The 18,374-nt window shown below is 36.1% G+C and overlaps 1 protein-coding gene across 8 annotated transcripts in view; it reads left to right on the top strand.

The window, feature by feature from the left end:
• PTPRZ1 (protein tyrosine phosphatase receptor type Z1) overlaps window positions 1-18,374 on the top strand; it is a 117,929-nt gene that overhangs the window by 68,883 nt on the left and 30,672 nt on the right. For 4 of the 8 annotated variants that reach the window (XM_039328270.1, XM_039328269.1, XM_039328268.1 and 1 more), the window contains exons 7-12: window positions 2,787-2,944; window positions 3,804-3,954; window positions 6,270-6,454; window positions 9,851-9,977; window positions 13,689-13,732; window positions 14,822-18,338. In XM_039328270.1, coding sequence (XP_039184204.1) covers window positions 2,787-2,944; window positions 3,804-3,954; window positions 6,270-6,454; window positions 9,851-9,977; window positions 13,689-13,732; window positions 14,822-18,338 — 4,182 coding nt within the window. The remainder of the gene's footprint in view (window positions 1-2,786; window positions 2,945-3,803; window positions 3,955-6,269; window positions 6,455-9,850; window positions 9,978-13,688; window positions 13,733-14,821; window positions 18,339-18,374) is intronic. The other 4 variants (XM_039328273.1, XM_039328272.1, XM_039328271.1 and 1 more) reach the window with 2 other exon arrangements.

Here is an 18,374-nt window from a genome sequence, read left to right as displayed (position 1 = left end):
ATCCAGACTTTTTTGTCTTTCTTATCGACAATTGTTAAGTCTGGGGTGTTATGTTGCAGGTGCTTGTCTGTTTGAATTCTGAAGTCCCAGAGCAGTTTAATTTTATCATTTTCTATGACTTTCTCTATTTTATGATCCCACCAGTTTTTGCTTACAGGCAAATGATATTTTTTGCAGATCTTCCAATGCACCATTGTTGCTACTTTGTCATGCCGCTGCTTGTTGCAATCTTCTTGCAACAGCTTATCAAGTGGTCCACTGTTTCTTCAGCTTCTTTGCATAGGCGGCACTTACTGTCTGTTGCTGTCTTCTCAATTTTGATTTTATATGCATTTGTCCTTAAGGCTTGGTCTTGTGCAGCCAGAATTAGTCCCTCGGTCTCTTTCTTCAATTTTCCTGCTCTTAGCCATTGCCAGGTCTTGTTATTATCTGCTTTCCCAGGTATTTTTTTAATGTATTGGCCATGTAGTGCTTTGTCTTCCCATGCCTCTACTCTGTTCTTCATTTGGTCTTTCTTGTAGGCCGGTTTGGTCTCTCCAGTAGTCAATAAGCCTTCCTGATATACTAATTTCAGTGCATCTTCATCACTGTTCTTCAGATATTCTTCCAAAGCCATTTTTTCTTCTTCAACCATCTGATGTACTTGCAGCATTCGACGCCCACCTATTTGCTTTGGTAGATAAAGTCTGTCAATGTCACTGCGTGGATGAAGGGCATGATTCATTGTCATTATTTTTCTGGTCTTCCTATCTATTGCTTTTAGTTCTGCTTGAGTCCAGTCCACTATTCCAGCTGTGTACCTAATGACTGGAATTGCCCAGGTGTTGATTGCCTTTATGGTATTTCCTCCATTGAGTTTGGACTTTAAGATCTATTACTATTATTATTATATTATCGATCATCGCACAGTCAGCCAGATGTTCAGACTGGATTTGGCATTTTGTCTACCTATCGAGTCCTTACCCAGGACCTGGGATAGGCAGATGTGGATGTTTGATGGTATTACTATTATTATTATATCGATCATCGCACAGTCAGCCAGATGTTCAGACTGGATTTGGCATTTTGTCTACCTATCGAGTCCTTATCCAGGACTTGGGATAGGCAGATGTGGATGTTTGATGGTATTACAGATATCGTCGCAGGATGGAAGCAGTTCCTGATAAGGCCGCCTTTTGCAATTGACTAATAGCGAATTTGTCAATGCCAATTGTGTTCAAGTGGTGCTCCAGTTGTTTTGGATTGCACCCAAGGAGCCTATGACTATTGGTACTACCCTTGCTTGCTTTTGCCACAGTTTTTCTATTTCTATTTGTAGGTCTTTGTATTTTGTTATCTTTTCCAGTTCTTCTTCTTCTTCTTCTTCTTCTTCTTCTTCTTCTTCTTCTTCTTCTTCTTCTTCTTCTTCTTCTTCTTCTTCTTCTTCTTCTTCTTCTTCTTCTTCTATTATTATTATTATTATTATTATTATTATTATTATTATTATTATTATATCAAGAGAGTGGCTATAGCAAATTGTTTATTTGAGAGATCTGGCTTTTGAAATAAAACACAGAGCAAATATAACACATTGCTCTCAGTAAGATGTCATCATGACATGTTGTTCAGCAACCCCAGTGAAGAACAGATGTAAGGCATTGGAACTGTGCTGTATAAGTACCACTCCACCCTTCCTGAAATGGGTCCTCCTATCATTTCCATGACAGAGAGACCTCTGCATATGTGTTCTGTTTGGAAAGAAGAGGCATGGAAGCATGGAGAAGAGAACTGCACCTCTTTTTCTACCAAAAGGAAACTATGCCACCATGATGGAAAATGTGTGGCAGGAATGGACACTGTCTGTAGTTCACAAGATAGATGGCAGAGCTGGTGAATTGTAGTCATTTCTATTGTTTACAAGAGAGCCAGTTGGAAACAATCACAGGCTCAGGGAGTTTAGTGGAATCTGCAAATATCAGATTCCCAGAACAACAATTTAAAGGAAACTTTGATTAATTAAATATATACATTCATTTTAAGAGTTATTCTCCTGGAATAAAGAAAAAGATCATGTAGTCTAGCATAAGCTAACAAGATTATTCAGGGAGCTCATAAACATAGCATTAAAGAAGCAAACTCCGCTCTGTTTTTTCTCTTCTGCTAGTATCTTAATCTGATGGTTCTTTTTTTTAATATTTCTGATACTGATACTAAAACTGCAGCTATTCAGGTACAGCAGGAAAATATCAGCAGGCACAGAGAGATTCCAGGATCTGTAGGAGGAGCAAAGCTGAGCAACCAAGCTTGAAAGGGGACTTGGCTGGATGACTGGATTACTGAACATTTTAGTCCACAGCTAGTGGTCACTGATTAACAATCTATTGTACATGAATTTATGTAATAAGGATGCTTTAATTTGATTTCCTTTCATAGACATAAAGCTCTAATTTTGCCCGTTAACCTTTCTATTTTTCCTCATTGGGAAAATTGGCTATCTTCATGGTAGACTTAGGAAATTTTAAAAGATGTTAAGGGAGCCTTACACCATTGCAAGGCTTAAGGCACCCTTTATCCCCCAAATTTTGGCCCTGGCATTCTCGAGCTCTATGAGGTACTGGGGACCATACAAACCACAGGTTTCCTTATTTATATATTGATTTTGAACCAGCTTGAAGACAATTTAGTCTTGAAAAGTGACAAAACATTTTAACCTAGACAGAACCATGCCTTCATCTAGCTACCCCATTTCTACACTATGCAATTTGGATTTTAAAATATCATCATGGGAACCTCTTTATATTTTGCAGGGAAGAAAAATGAACTGGAACCTTTCATTTTGTTGAATCTTTTGCCAAATTCAACAGACAAATATTACACTTACAATGGATCTTTGTCAACTCCTCCATGCTCAGAAACAGTTGAATGGATTGTGTTCAAAGACACTGTTAACATTTCAGAAACCCAGGTGATTTATACATGTCTGAATGAAAGAGTTGATCCTAATTGTAAGGAAAAATGATATGCAGCCAGCATCAATTGACAAATCTACATGATTAGAGTGAAATAAGGACAGAATTTCCTCAAAAAATAAAAAGTTATGGTATCTGTATCTACACCAGCTTTAGGAAAAGTATGCGCTTTTCTGAACCAACAAAATATATTTGCTTGTTGGTGATTAGAATGTTATCTGTACCTACAAACTGACTTTATAATAGTATGGACTGTATCTATAACAATGTTGACCAATAAAAAGTATTTTATTAAGGCTCAGAATGAACTTCAAACTTTACAGTGTGCTACCTCTTTCTCTTCTCTCATGTATCACCTTTTATTTCTGTTGTGGTTTAAAATGCTATTTTGATGTATATCTGAATTCTTTTATTGACAAAAAGAATGACAAAATGAGGTTCTGAGTATGTTTCTTTAAAACAATTGCTTGAAGATTAAATTAAAGTGGGGGTGGCATCAAAGTGAAAATCCCTGCACAATGCTTTGGAGTTTCTTTAGAATTATAGTGACATAAAGAAGAGAAACAAGTCCATTGGAATGGAAGGTATGGAAAGAGTTTAATAATGAAGTCAGCAACCTTGATATAGTTGTCTAGAAAGATTCAATTTTTATTTTTTTAAATTTTTGTCCATAGAATTTATGAACTGTCTAGTTCTAAAGAACTAATGTTCTGCTGAACAAAAAGATTATATAGGAAGAATCAGGCAACATAACATTTAGAGTAATACATGTTTCTCCATCATCTGAATGTGGCTTTTCAAAAATGTACTCCTTAATAAGTTACTTCTGTATTTCCATTTGTTGTCGTTTTCCAGCTGTCAGTGTTTTGTGATGTTCTAACCATGCAGCAATCTGGTTATGTGATGCTGATGGACTATCTGCAAAATAATTTTAGAGATCAACAGCATAAGTTTTCTGGCCAAGTATTTTCATCATACACTGGGCAGGAAGAAATTCATGAAGCAGGTACTTGTTTGTTAGAATTGTGGGCTTAAGCATAATTTTTGCCACAATGAATTGCTCCTAAGGAAAACAATAAGAGAGTTATTCAACTGTCCATATGCAGAGAGTTTTAAGACAATTATATCTTGTGCTAATTAGCTGTGGGGCATGAAGCAAGGAGAAAAAATAAATGGGTAAATAAATTCAACCTTGCCAAAACTTGAAAATTTGTTCAGCATGATTATACCTTGGGATTGTTAGCACATCTGGAAAACACCAAATTGGAAAAGGCTACTCATATTACCTTCGCCTTGGTTAAGTGAGCTATTACTTGCAATAGAAATAACCCTCATTCACAGCAAAAAGTGTAGATGTATAATAAGTATCATCCATATGTGGTAATGGCATCTTGCAAATGCCACAGTTTTGTATTTCCATCCTGAGATCCAAAACAAGTATATAAGCTGTGGTATTTGATGATACCATCACACACATTTGTCACATGACCCATTCCACATATATTTTATGATTTACTGTTTTAGTATAATTCAGCTACACTGTGCATGAGCTTAGTCAAAAGTCCAAAAAGCAACAGATACAACTGAGTGAAGGCTTTTTGCCCACTGGATAAATCAAGGTCTCAGAGTATCTGCTTAGTCTAATAAAGGAATATATAACAAAATCAGGCAAATGATCATTAATACATTATCTGTTTAATGTTTTATTCTAAAAGAAGCTTTAAATGGGTCACACATTAAATAAGATTGTGTTATTAAACTTCAGTTTAATAAAATGGGAAAATACCAATTTAAAATGTATTTTATTGTGCAAGTTTAATGTTGGAAAACTATACTGAGTATTGAGTGCCCTCTTGTGTTCAAAAGACAAATTCTGAAATAATATTAGAGAAAAAACACATTAAAAAACTTAAGTGAAATCGATTTAATGAAAATTGATTGGACAATGGTGACATCTCAGTAAATGAGTTAAGGCTTTTTTATCTGAATTTAGGCCAATTTTTATTTTAAGGTGGCTGCATTGAACTAGTTTAAATCTAATTAAAGACAGTTTAGCTTTTTTGGCCTGTGGGAAATCATTGATTTTTACCACAATACCACAGAACATCTTTTCATTGGACTCAAATTATCCAAGCATTCACAGCAATTCCATACTTAATTGGATATAGAATACCCACTGTTGTTTTTTTGAAAACCAAAAACCATCTCATAATCTGATGTGATACATCATTCAAGATCTTCCATCTTAAAATGAGAAGAGATTTCCAGATTAAATCTCCAAGGTTAAAAAAAAAATGTGAGCAGGATAATATCATATATTTGAAACAGAGATGATTGTATCAGTTATTTATTTCAATTCTTTGGTTATGTTTTGTAATTCTAGTTCCTGTAATTATATTATAGCAATAGTACATGTTTTATTTATTTCCTTATCATATTTATTAAATTCTCCATTTTTTAAAAAAGACATAAATTTAACAAGTTAGCATGCTTCTAAAATGCTTATATAAGAACTCATAATATACAAAGACATATATTGCAGTATGAAAGCCAAAATGTAAGGCTAACATCTTAAAATACCAGCAGATGTTTTTTAATGTCTTCAGGGAAGGTGAATTCTGTGTCAGGTTATGTATATATGCCTTCAAGGCAATATTGACCTATGGCAACTGCCTGGACAAGTCACTGCAGTTTTCTTGTCAAGATTTCAGAAGTGGTTTGCCACTGTCTCCTTCCTAGGGCTGAGAGAGGAGCTGGTCTAAGTCACCCAGTTGGTGTTGAGCCTAAGACAGGACTAAAACTTACAATCTCCCAGCTTCTAGTCTGGTATCTTAACCACTACACCAAACTACCTGTCTCCTGTTAGAGTTACAAGGAAAAATACTTCAATCTCTTTCCTCATGAGATGTGCATTGTTCCAAAACTGAATCTAGTCTTTTAAATATAGTTGGTTGAACAGTATTTTTTTTAACCAAGGGCCACATGTAGCCTTTTCATAGCTTCTGGAGTAGTAGAAAGTGGCAAAACCGAAATATTTAATTTAAATAAAATGACTGTAGTTAATTAAATTATCCCCGATGTATTTTAATAATTTTTTTCTGTAACAGTAAAAATTACAACTTGGCAGTAGCTCTAGTAAGTATTACGGAGTGCTGTACTCAAGTCTTTTGGGGTGGAGGACCATATATTGCTTAATTAAAAATTAGATTTATTTTATGGATGAAAGTCAATCTGTGAATTTTCTATCTAAGGGTCTATCTTGTAATTGTTTTTTTAATACATAGTTACTATAACTTGTAAACCACCTTTACTTTTTTTAAGTTTGCAGCTTAGAACCAGAAAATGTTCAAGCCGATCCAAAGAACTATACCAGTCTTCTTGTTACTTGGGAAAGGCCACGAGTTGTATATGACACGATGATAGAAAAATTTGCTGTCTTTTACCAACAGTTAGAAGGAGAAGATCAAACCAAGCATGAATTTCTAACAGATGGTTATCAGGACTTGGTAAATGACCATTTAAAAGGTTTTCTGTGAAGGTTTTCTATAGAGCTGGGAATATGTTCCAGTGAATGTATGGGATTGCACATATATAGTGGATTAGTATAAGCTTGAAAATATGACAACTTGCTTACCAAGTTGGTTTCACCTCATGCAGTACCCTATAACCATCCCCTTTACTAATACACTTCATGGATTGTTATTCAAAAAACAAAACAAAACCCTTGCCACAGAAATAATTCACACTGAGATTCTTTTGGTGAAATTGAGCTGATGAAGAGACTAATATACCAGCCTCACAGCTAGTCATCTACCTAGCTATTGTAATCTGCAAGTGGTTTAGCAGTGGAGTTTCTCAGGCTTATGGTACTAGTGAAGATCAGCCTCCAATCCATGGATATGGATTTAGAAACAAACCAGGAATATATGGTCATCATGGCAGCTATGTTTATCTCTAACCTAAGTGGGGACCATGTATTAGATCTGGTTTTTAATTCAGGTCTATGGAGACATGATCTGGAATAGAGTGATGTCACTTCTCTCCCTATTTGCCTTGAAGTAATCTGTGAAGAATTGAGGCCTTTGAACTATGGTGCTGGAGAAGACTCCTGCGAGTCCCTTGGACTGCAAGGCGTTCAAACCGGTCAGTCCTAGAAGAGATCAACCCCGACTGCTCTTTAGAAGGCCAGATCCTGAAGTTGAAACTCAAGTACTTTGTCCACCTAATGAGAAGGAAGGACTCACTGGAGAAGAGCCTAATGCTGGGAAAGATTGAGGGCAATAGAAGAAGGGGACGACAGAGAATGAGATGGCTGGATGGAGTCACTGAAGCAGTAGGTGTGAACTTAAATGGACTCCAGAAGATGGTAGAGGACAGGAAAACCTGGAGGAACACTGTCCATGGGGTCGCAATGGGTCGGACACGACTTCGCAATTAACAACAACAACAACAATCTGTGACTGCTCCACTGCAGGAAGATAGGACCTAGTTGAGTAGTCTGTCCCAGCACCTGGTGGATTCTTATTGGGTTTCAGAGGAAACTTGGTCTTGCCTTGGAGCTCTGGTACATGGTTCCACCAGAGCCTTAGATGCTTGGAATGATGATTGAATTCTCCCTGTTGATTATCTGGACCCTTTTCAGCCAAATTTTAGACCTGGTTACAGCACTGTTGATAAACTTTGGCAAGATTGTTTGGGGGGGGCTTGAGTATGAGCTTCCTGGGTTTCTTGGGCCTCCTGGGCATGTTGAGGCGGGAAGCAGGCCCAAGTTTCAAGTATTGGTGGGTCCTGTAACCTGCACCAGGCCCCTGAATGACTTCCTGAAGCCTTCCTGCACAGACTACCTCAGACTCTGTCCATTGAACAACTGGCAAGCTCACTTAACAACCACAACCAGGAGTCCTGGGATTGCAGTTATTAAACAAAACAGTTGCATGACGTATCATTTAATGATCACTTCACTCAGCAAACAAGATTCTGGTCCCAATTATGCTTGTAGGTCAAGAACTACCTGAATTGGCATTTGTCAATGTCTGGACACTATGAGAGTTTGGATAGAGAATAACTTTGGCTCAACCCTGACAATATCAATGGTTATGGGTTTGGAGAACACTTCTGGATCTGAAGATTTTCCATCTTTAATTCTGAGTGGAGTTGCATTCCCCAAACAGTATACTACTTTGGATTCTTCCTGCACTCATTGTAAGGTTAATCATGCCCATTTCTTGATCCACAGTACTTACTCCTGGGCATCCCTGTTTTAGTTCTCCTCTGTTTAGATTATTGCAATGTGCTCTGCATGGCCTGCTTTTAAGAACATTTAGAAGCTGCAATTGATCCAAGTTGTGGCATTAAGAACAGCTTGAAATGTCCACCTAAACCAGTGCTGCATGAGCTGAATTAGCTCCCAGTAAGGTTTTGAGTGCAATTCCAGGTGGTGGTTGTTACTATAAAACCTTAGAGAAAAGTTGTTTGAGGAACACCCTATTTTTTTTTTTCTGCTAAACCCACTAGATGCAACAGGTTGGCCCACTCCAGATCTCACCTATTAAGCAGACTAAGACCCAGACATGCTTTCTCTGTCCCAGCAAATAATTACTCATCTGAAATAACTTACTATCACAAATAATGACAAAATCAAGAGTGTGCCGTTTACACATCATTTAAGCCAATGATATTCAAATTCATATTGATTACTTGCCTTAATAGACATTCAATGCAGCTCTTAACTCCAAATGTTTTTATGCTTACACCCATTTTAATGTTAAATGTTCTTGTGGATGGTATCTAAAATATCATCTGATTATATTATAGTTTTCTGCAATGTTATAAAATAATTGCTCTGTGAATCAGCTGCATAGAATCATATATTGATGCAAAACCTTTAGGGCTTAGCTAGAGATACTATCCTCAGTCCCAAAATAAATAAACTTTAAAAAGTTTAAAAAGTCTGCATGAAGCAGATTTCCAAATTCTTCTTTTCCATCTACTCTTTAAAATCTCTCTGGATTGTCTCTAACACAATGGAGTGGGACATAGGCATAAGTGGAGAATAGACTCACTCCAAATCTTAGGTAAATTAGTTTAAGGGATATTAAGAAAAAGGAAGATTTGCTGCCCACTTTTTTCTACCAGTCCCTTTTGCAGATTGACTTGGATAGCATCTTATTTTCAGAAAGGCTTTTTAAAAGCTGTGGAACCTTTAGCAGACAGGTAAGAATATGAAATTATGAGTCTCAGCCCTTTATATCTTTAATACAATTTGTAATGGGGAAAGTTGGTGCTTTTTGTAGCCTGTACCAATAGTGTCAGTGGTACACTGAGTCCACATTTTTTTTCTTTTAACAACCCTGTAATCCCTTGCATCAGAGTAGAGTTGGGGCAACTGAATAAAGCTGAGCATTTACTAACCGGATGCCCTTCCTGACACCTATGCAGAGTTTGCAGCAGATATTTTCTCTTTGCGCCCAGAGAGAGAAATATCTGCTGCTACCTAGGATCAAACTCACAGTCTCACAACTGTGACGTGAGAACTCCACCTCTAGGCCACCATGCCATGCCATTCACTCTGAGTCCACATATGTTAACATTAATACTGTCTATTTCCAAATTGATTGCAATGATGTTAAATAAACTATGCAGATGAAGTACAGGTAATCCTTGATTTGAAACTATTAATTTTAAGTTATAGCACTTAATTTTCAGCTGTTTTATCCATATAATGAGCTAGGGATGTGTGAAAGTGTTGGAATTATTAAAATTACATATTTATTTTTACATTAAGTTATTTTGAAATCCTTTTCTTCTCAATGGAATTTTCTGTGACTAAAGAAATAAAATATGTAACTTTATATGAAATACAGAAAGTAATAAATATGATTTATGAATTTAAATCATTGCAGGGAGCAATTTTGAATAATCTGCTGCCCAATACAAGTTATATTCTTCAGATAGTTGCTGTTTGTGCTAATGGTCTGTATGGAAAGTATAGTGATCAAGTTATTGTTGACATGCCTTTGGATGACCCAGGTAAGTTTACAAAGGTAAATTTTATTTAAAAATCCACAATTTATTTGCAAACCAGCTCAAAATACAATGCAATGGTATTTCAATATCAGTGGTTCTTCACCTTAAATATCTCATTTTCTCTGATATATTTCAAATGTTAGAACCAGAATAAAAATGCCTGGGGATCCATAATAACTTTTCTTATGAGCTGGTACATAAAATATACCAAAGATTATTTTTAAAAATAACAAATTAGATCTAGATTCAGATTCCTACTTAATATAATTTCAATTGGAGGAAAAAAAATAAGTATCTATGATTAAAAGAATGTGTAAAATGTGATTAATTTTTGTTTATTAAGAAAAAGCTTATGACAATGGGACAGAGTAATTAACAAATTCTGTTCTTATGATTCTGAAATTCCATTGCATGTAGCTTTTCTGAAATGAGATTTCAGTGCAGTGGTGACGGAATTCCCTTGCTTTTTAATGTTGAATTGCTGAAATCAGAAGACTAACCATTAATTTCACTTATTTCAAAACTTTATTTTCACTCTTGAAAGGCATAATATGAATCACTTGTTTCATCTGTTTCCCACTGAAATGAATATTATCCAATTTTTGCAGCTAGTATCTATTGTATTGTCACTAAATTCTTAAAATGTCTCAGCTTTCATGTAAAACAATAGTGCTATTGCACATTTGCTAGAAGAGCTGAATTTCTGTGAAATATTCTTTGAGCAAACGTATTATGCTGACTCAGAACTATAAATAACAATTTTTTTCCAGCAGAACAAATTCTCCCTTTCTTCTCTTAGATACTCTTCTTACAGCCTTTCTATTTTAAATCTAGTTCAGAAGGGTTGGTGAACTTTCAGGATTCAACAAGAGAACAAACATCCATTCATGAAACACTGAATTTGCTCCCTTGCTTGTTGTAAAGTTTTGTTGTTTTTAAAGAACATATTTCCAAACAGCTTTAAGTTGATATTTTTTTTATCAGAGTAGCATGAATTAATAAGATTAATGAATGAATGAATTAGTAAGATTAAATTTATTTGTTATTCCCTTTATCCAGTGGTGGGATTCAGCCAGTTTGCACCACTTCGACAGAACTGGTACCTAATTTTTTGTTGCCAAGGCCCAGAATGAACTTCCAGAAGCGGCATCCACACAAAGAACCGGTGGTTCACATATTTGAATCCCACCACTGCCTTTATCACCAAGAACTCAAAGTTATCCAGCATGTGTTTTCTTCCAAGCAAGGAAGTACGACATTAGGAAGCTTCTTTGTTATAGAAAGCTTGAGAAGCTATTTTGTCTTAGATAGACTTATTTTGATTAACTTGATAAAAGCTTTTGCATCTTCTCAAACAAGATGCCTCCTGATTTTTCAGCATGGTTTCTGGTTTATGCAAATAAAGTTCACTCACATTTATTTCTTCATCAGTATTCAAGGGAGACCTGGCTCTTCATTGTGAGCTAATGCTGTATTCAGTCTTTTGTTGGAAATTTAAATTGAGCAAATGATGGCAAAAATACAAGAATGTGTAAAACTTTATCAGTGAATGTTTTTAAAAAAGAAGAGAAGCAGCATTTGTTTTTCTAAAGCATAAAGTTTTTGGCTGGAAGCCATCCAGTGTAGTTTTTATATAATTAAGATAAGAAAGTATAGAATCTGAAAATAAGTACTTTTAAAGAGTAATAAAAAGGGAAAAGGTGAATAAGTTCAGGCATCAGTTCTCCATGGTTATAGTTTCCAAAATATTTGTAAGATTGTGCTATAATTGTGACTAATGGATGAAATAGAAAAAAATATTTAAACCACAGATATGTGTGTGTGTGTGACTTTCAGTACTGAGAAGCCAGGGAACATTATCATCATTTTATTCATTAGCTTCTTAGTCTTCAGAACATAACAGGTAAGATCATTTTCCCTAAACATTTAATAAAATTCTGCATCTCTTTTTGCTTTGTTTATTTTTTTTAAAAAAAAACTGTTGCATTCCATGCTATTTTTTTTCCTAAATATGTTTTCTTGTACATTTGTATATCTATGTACATTGTTTAAATATCTCTGTACACATTCTACACCAGAAAAAGTATGGTGCAATTTTTTAAAAAAAATTATGGAACTTCCAGTTATGTCCAACATATTCCAATTATTCCTAAATTATTAGTTAAGGGGTACAACTAGTTCTTGGGCCAGATCACACTGGCTTGCAAGAGGCAATTGTTAAATCACCTAAATTTTTGTGAATTGGTTGAATGTTAATCTGACCCCCAATGACTGGCCTGCCAATTAGCTTTTGGGTTAGCAGTACAGCAATGGCAGTGGAGTTGCCAAAGTTAAGTTTTAAACATTTACCAGCACATCAACGGTTGTAATCTTGTCAAGCCTCTTCCTTTTTAGCTTGTGATTTGTTCCTGTTGATGCAAAAAATAGCATATGTCTACATAGTTTTGTTTTTTCTCTGATCAAATAAAAAAATCTTGATATGGTTGTTGACTAGCCTAAGATAAACAATGCTTTATTTTGAGTTGACTATTTAAATATATTTAAATTCTGCCCTGCATTAGAGTAAGATTTATGATATAATACAATAATAAAAAACTAAAAAATAAATAATTACTGATAACGAACAAAAATGCAGATGTATTAATATGATATTTATCTTGTTTTACTAGCAATCCGTTCCCAATGTCTATTTTGTGTTGCCATACCACACCACAGCCTTATATGTTGTTAAGGGATTACAATCAGTAATAGAATAACCCTGTAATAAATGAAAAAGTAAGACTAACTTCTTAGACTAATTCTAACATTCCTATGGAATGGTTGAACATGTTCAATAGATTCAAGTTGAAGGAAATTACAAGGGTGCATTGATTTTCCTGCTTCCTTAATAAACAGACTAAGGCATAATGAGGGAATTCATGACTGGAAATTTGACATCTTTTGTTTGCATAAACCTAGTCACAAATTTAATATTTTGGAAAGTGGTGAGGATATTATTGCTATACATTATTGGTTTTAAATATATCATTTATTTAAAATATTTGATCTCAACTTTAAACATTCATCAAAATACTAAAGCATAAAATATTAAAACAGAACATAATTCAGAGGTGGTAATATCATGAGTAAAATATGGGATGAGCAATATTAAGACTAACTTCCAAAGTATAGTATGGCCAGTTCCAAATTTAAGACACACAAATGCAACTCTGGTTCTATATGAATCAAAAGATAGCTACCTAAATTGCATTTTCCCAATACACATGGTTTATTTTATTACTATGTGTTTCTTTTATCTGTGGATCTATGATCCTATTATCACCACAGTCACATATAACTTGGTCCTTGGTCATAGAGGTTCCAATATTAAATTAAAGATTAGCTTTTTAATCTTTCCTATACATTTATGTCCTAGAATAGATTAAGTCTATCAGAGTTTTCTAGATAATTATTTCTGCTCCTTTGGTCATGTAATATCAGTATTTTATAATGTTTTTGCTATATATCACACTACTAGTATCTCAGGAATAATTTTGCTGGAAACCAGAGCACAGAAATTATTCAGTAAATCCATTAAAACTTTAAAAAAAAATACTTGTAACGTGATTTTTCTTTTTTAAAAAAAAACTCTTAGAGTAGATCTTAAGCACTTAAACAATTTGTTGTCTATGAATTTAAAATGTTAGTTTAAACATTCATATTTTTCTTTTGTAGAAATTGAACTGTTCCCTGAATTGACTGAAACAGAAGATTATGAGGTATTGTTATTACATTGTCTTTCAAGATGTTATGCTACTCCCATTAGAAAATAAAACTGTTGAATTTAATAGTATATTTAGTGGGAATATTTTGACATTTAAAGTAAACTATTTAGCACAAAGTCAGTCTGAAGTATTCTAAATAATATGTCAAGTTATATTAAAGCACGAAAAATGATTACAGGGCTGCAATTTTATAACCGGTGTCTGGAAGTAGGTCCATTGAACCCAACAGCACATATATCTCAAAAGACACTTATAGGACAGGCCTATTGATTGGCTATATGAAAAAGGCCGATTTAGATCAATGACCAGATGCTAAAGCATCTTCTCAAAAATAAGCATTATACAAAATGAAGAAAACAGCCGTGCCCCAAAATAGGTTTACCATGTGTTCTTTTAAATAAGTATCCCAGTCATGCTGTACTTCATATTGAGGAGGTGAAGACTTTGAATGTTATCATATATTGTACATTTTGTATCAATAACTATTATCAAGAGAAAGCTGAAATAATCATGCATAGAGCTTATTATTGGATGGGAATTAAGTGTAATTCATGACATCAGATGAAATTATTTTCTGTTTTTTATTATTATGTGTATTTCTTAATAATGATGTATATCACTGAAAGCATTCTGTATTTTTGCAAAATTGTGGAATATTGCTAATTCCAAAAACCACTTGGCTGCTACTTTTGGCAGCCTTTTTCCAAAGGTTAGTCCAGAAAAAGGCCACATTGCAGTACTCTATTACAGGGATCCCCGGGCCATGGCCCACTATCAGGCCTGGTAGTGGGCCATGGCCCATTTGTAACCAGATGATGCACACAGTTCCATTTGTGCAAGCGGCAGGCACATGTACCTGCCATTTGCGCAAATGGAGCCATCCACATGCACGCACTTGCCCGCTGCTTGCACATAACCATTCCCTCTTCCTCCCCCCCTCCAGTCCGCAAAGCCATAAAGGTTGGGGATCGCTGTTCTACCATAAGCTATAGAAATACAATTCTTTGTAATATTTTAATTCATTTACTCAGGCATTATTTAAGAGGGCATTAATTTAGAAATATTTGTTGCTTGTTTTTAAAGGAAGAAGATGAAATGGAAGATGAAAGGACAGGATTGGATGAAGATGCTATTGTAATTGCCAGTAGAGGTAGTGCAACAAACCAAATACAAAAAAGTGAGTTCCAGTTTACCACATCTAGCTACGGTCAGGAAAGAATGGAAACAAAATTCAATGAAGATGGAACACAGAGAGATCCCACAGAAGAAAAAGACTTGCATGGAAGACACGATCATTCCCAAACAATGTTTCATCGAACTTCTCCACCTATCACTGAAGGACTAAAGGAGGAAGAGGATAACCCCATGGAATTTCAAGCAGCAACAGCAATTGTTCCTCCTGCAAGCAGCTCCACCAAAGGTAATGAGGAAGAGTATGCACACACTTTTTCTGGCAATGAAACAACCAGAGAATCTGCTGCTGATAGTAATGAAGATGATATAGAGGTATCTGCTTTTAAGCCTGACCTAGAAACTGATGACTCTTGGGGTTCTCTTCCTATCACCTCTGCTACCCAGTTAGTTACTATGGAGACATCTCAGGAAAATACTTTTAGTTCTGGAAGTCCAGAAACAACCACACAGGATGATCTTTCTCAAAACTATGTCAAAATTCTATCAGAAGACATGTTACCCTCAAAAGCAGAAGAATTTGCCCCCAAAATATCTGCAATCAATGAAAATGAATGGTATCCTAATAGCACAGATAGTACTGCTGTTGCATTGGATAGCAAGGATCTTTCTAATGTTAACTCCCCTATTCCTACAACAGCACTTTATCCTAATGATCCAGAGGGGCCACAAGATACTTCAGTTGCAGTTACAGTATTTCCACATTCTTCTACCTTTGCTCTCTCCTCTTCTGAGTTGTCATCTTACTCTGTCTCATCAAATTCTGAAGAACGTGGCTCTGCTTCTTCTGGAAGTGAGGTACTCTCTCAGACAACTCAAGCAGTTTATAATGGTGAGATACCACTTCAACCTTCCTACAGTAGTGAAGTGTTTCCTCTAGTCACCCCTTTATTGTCTGACACTCAGTTGCTCAACACTTCCCCTGAAGCATCAAGTAGTGATGTGACCTTGCATGCTACACCTGTATTTCCCAGTGTTGATGTGTCATTTGAATCCACCTTGTCTTCCTATGATGATGTACCTGTGCTTCCATTTTCCTCTGCTTCCTCCAGTAGTAAAATGTTTCACCATTTGTATATGGTTTCTCAAACATTTCCACAAGCTGCTCCAGCTATTGAAAATGATAAAGGGTCCCTGCATGTTTCTTTGACATTAACCCAATCACGCCTCACTCAGTTTTCTGATGTGACATCATATCAGATGGTTCATGCTGCTTCAGAGACATTGAGATTTGGCCATGATAGAACGCACTTGTTATCTCAAGTAGAATCACCAGGCAATAATTTCAATGGGCATGCGGTGTCTACAATGTCTGAATCTATTTATGCTTTATCTGGTAATGTGGGCTCTCCTCAAACTGTTGCTGCTTCTTATTACACGTCTGAATTTGTGCATGAGTCTGTTGGCACATTTCATCAGGGTCCATTGTTTAGCAGCTATAGCAATATGCCAGTACCTAAGCCTTCTTCAGCAGTCTCGCAAGCTGATACTTTTCTGCGGCCTCCATGTTTTCTGTCTAGTGAAATGGATTGCTCTGAAGCTCATTCTGGTAGTGAGTCCCTTTTGCCTGACACAGATATTTGGTCGATACTGAAAGCTTCTTCGCATGTTTCTTCCAGTGAAGTAATGTGCAGCACACCTGTGCTCACAGGTGAGGTTGAGATGGCTCCCCAAAATGGTGTAATGCATGGATATGACAAAGGACTGCAAATTTCTGCTTTCAGTGAAATGGCTTCTCATACTGAAAATGAAATGACTGAACCTCCTACATCCATTTCTAATTATGAGATTCCTAAGCAGGATGCACATTCTCAAGAAAGCCTCATTACTGTCTCTAGCGCAAAGGGAATCCTGCCAGGATCTGTTGCTTTTCCTGTTACTAAGGTGTTTGATTATTATGTTAGTAAGCGCTTGGAACATGTTCCTATTCAGTCTTTGCATGTTACAACTTCAACCTTTGATGACTCTTTGCTTAAGCCTATGCTTAGTGCAAGCTCACAGCAAGCTTCCTCTACTCCTGCTTCTAGCAAAACATTGCCTTCTCCCAGCCAGCAGCACTTTTACTGGGCTTCAGCTACCCTAAATAATGTTTCATTGCTGCAAACTTCCTTTCAATCCTCCAATGACGATACAGTGCGTAAAACATCTGTGCCTGGTGATCCAGTACCGATTGAAAAAGTTACAAGAGGTCACAATAGTAGTTCTGTTTTTAACCAAATATTGCCTCAGATGGCAACAAATGCAGCTGAAAACAAAAGAGTATTGCATTCTGCATCAAAACCATCTGCTGTAAATATCTCCCATACTGTTGGTAAGGCTATCAGTTCACCAGAAAGTTTAACTTTTCCCCATATAAGTGATGAATACACCTCTCCCTATTTGCATAACAGTGAAGACATACAACAGGTTTCTCCTTCCTTGTATAATAACGGTGTGCCATATCCACCAACCAATTTTGAAAATAAAAATGCTTTTCCCCTAAATGCAGTGAATGCAGTGAATGCAGTGACTATTCCTATTGTGCCAACTGAAATGTTGCCAGATGCAGCTACCAGTGCTCACAGTTACAGCTTTCCAAATGATTCGCCAAAAACTGAGTCTCTCACTTTATCCTCAAGTGCTAAGATACTTGATATGACATTTCCTATGCCTGAAATAATTTCTGATTCTATTCAGCATGCCTCTATCAATGCACCAGATACACATAGTTCTTTTACGGCTGATTCTTCCAGGAGTGAAGGCAGCAAAAGTTTAAACCCTCTATTAATTCCCACTCAGTTGCTCCCCACAACCACTTCTGATCCTGAACTGTGGTCTTCTTTTGTTGATCATGAATATGATGAGTATGATAGTGGCTTGCCTGTAAGTGGTTGCCACACATGCATTTCCAACAGAGAAACTCAGGAAGGGGTAGATGAGCCAGATACTGACCTAAACAGTGTGAACAGTCATCAGAACATAATTAGAAAACTACATTTTGAAAGTCCTCAGAAAAAGGAAGCAAAGAAAATCCTCAGTTCTTTATCAGACCATACAGTTACTGAGGAGATGGACAAGTTCAAGCAAGCATCAGTTCCGGCCATGGCTTCAAACAGGAAGATGAAGAAACACGATGATCAGGCTTTACTGGATAATTCCATTCAGACTCTTAGCAGCCCATTGCAAAAAACATTAGAATCTAAATCATGGGCAGTTTTTACCAGTGATGAAGAAAGTGGTTCTGGCCCAGGTACCTCAGATAGCATAAATGAGGAGATGTCAACAGATTTCAGTTTCTTTGATGCTAATGAACATGACTTGGAAGGGGTAGTTGGAGCAGGTAATTCAGAATTAACTTCTGGACTGCAACAGTCATCAGTAGAATTCGTATCTAGAGCTGCCTCCACAGTATTCAACATTTCTGAGGCAGGTTAGTTGTGGGTGGGTATTCATGATTTGCACAGCT

The sequence above is a fragment of the Crotalus tigris genome, unplaced genomic scaffold (genome assembly GCF_016545835.1).
Source record: "Crotalus tigris isolate CLP2741 ecotype Arizona unplaced genomic scaffold, ASM1654583v1 scf7180000024375.2447938, whole genome shotgun sequence".
NCBI classification, from domain to species: domain Eukaryota; kingdom Metazoa; phylum Chordata; class Lepidosauria; order Squamata; family Viperidae; genus Crotalus; species Crotalus tigris.
This window is presented reverse-complemented; position numbering and strand designations above follow the sequence as displayed.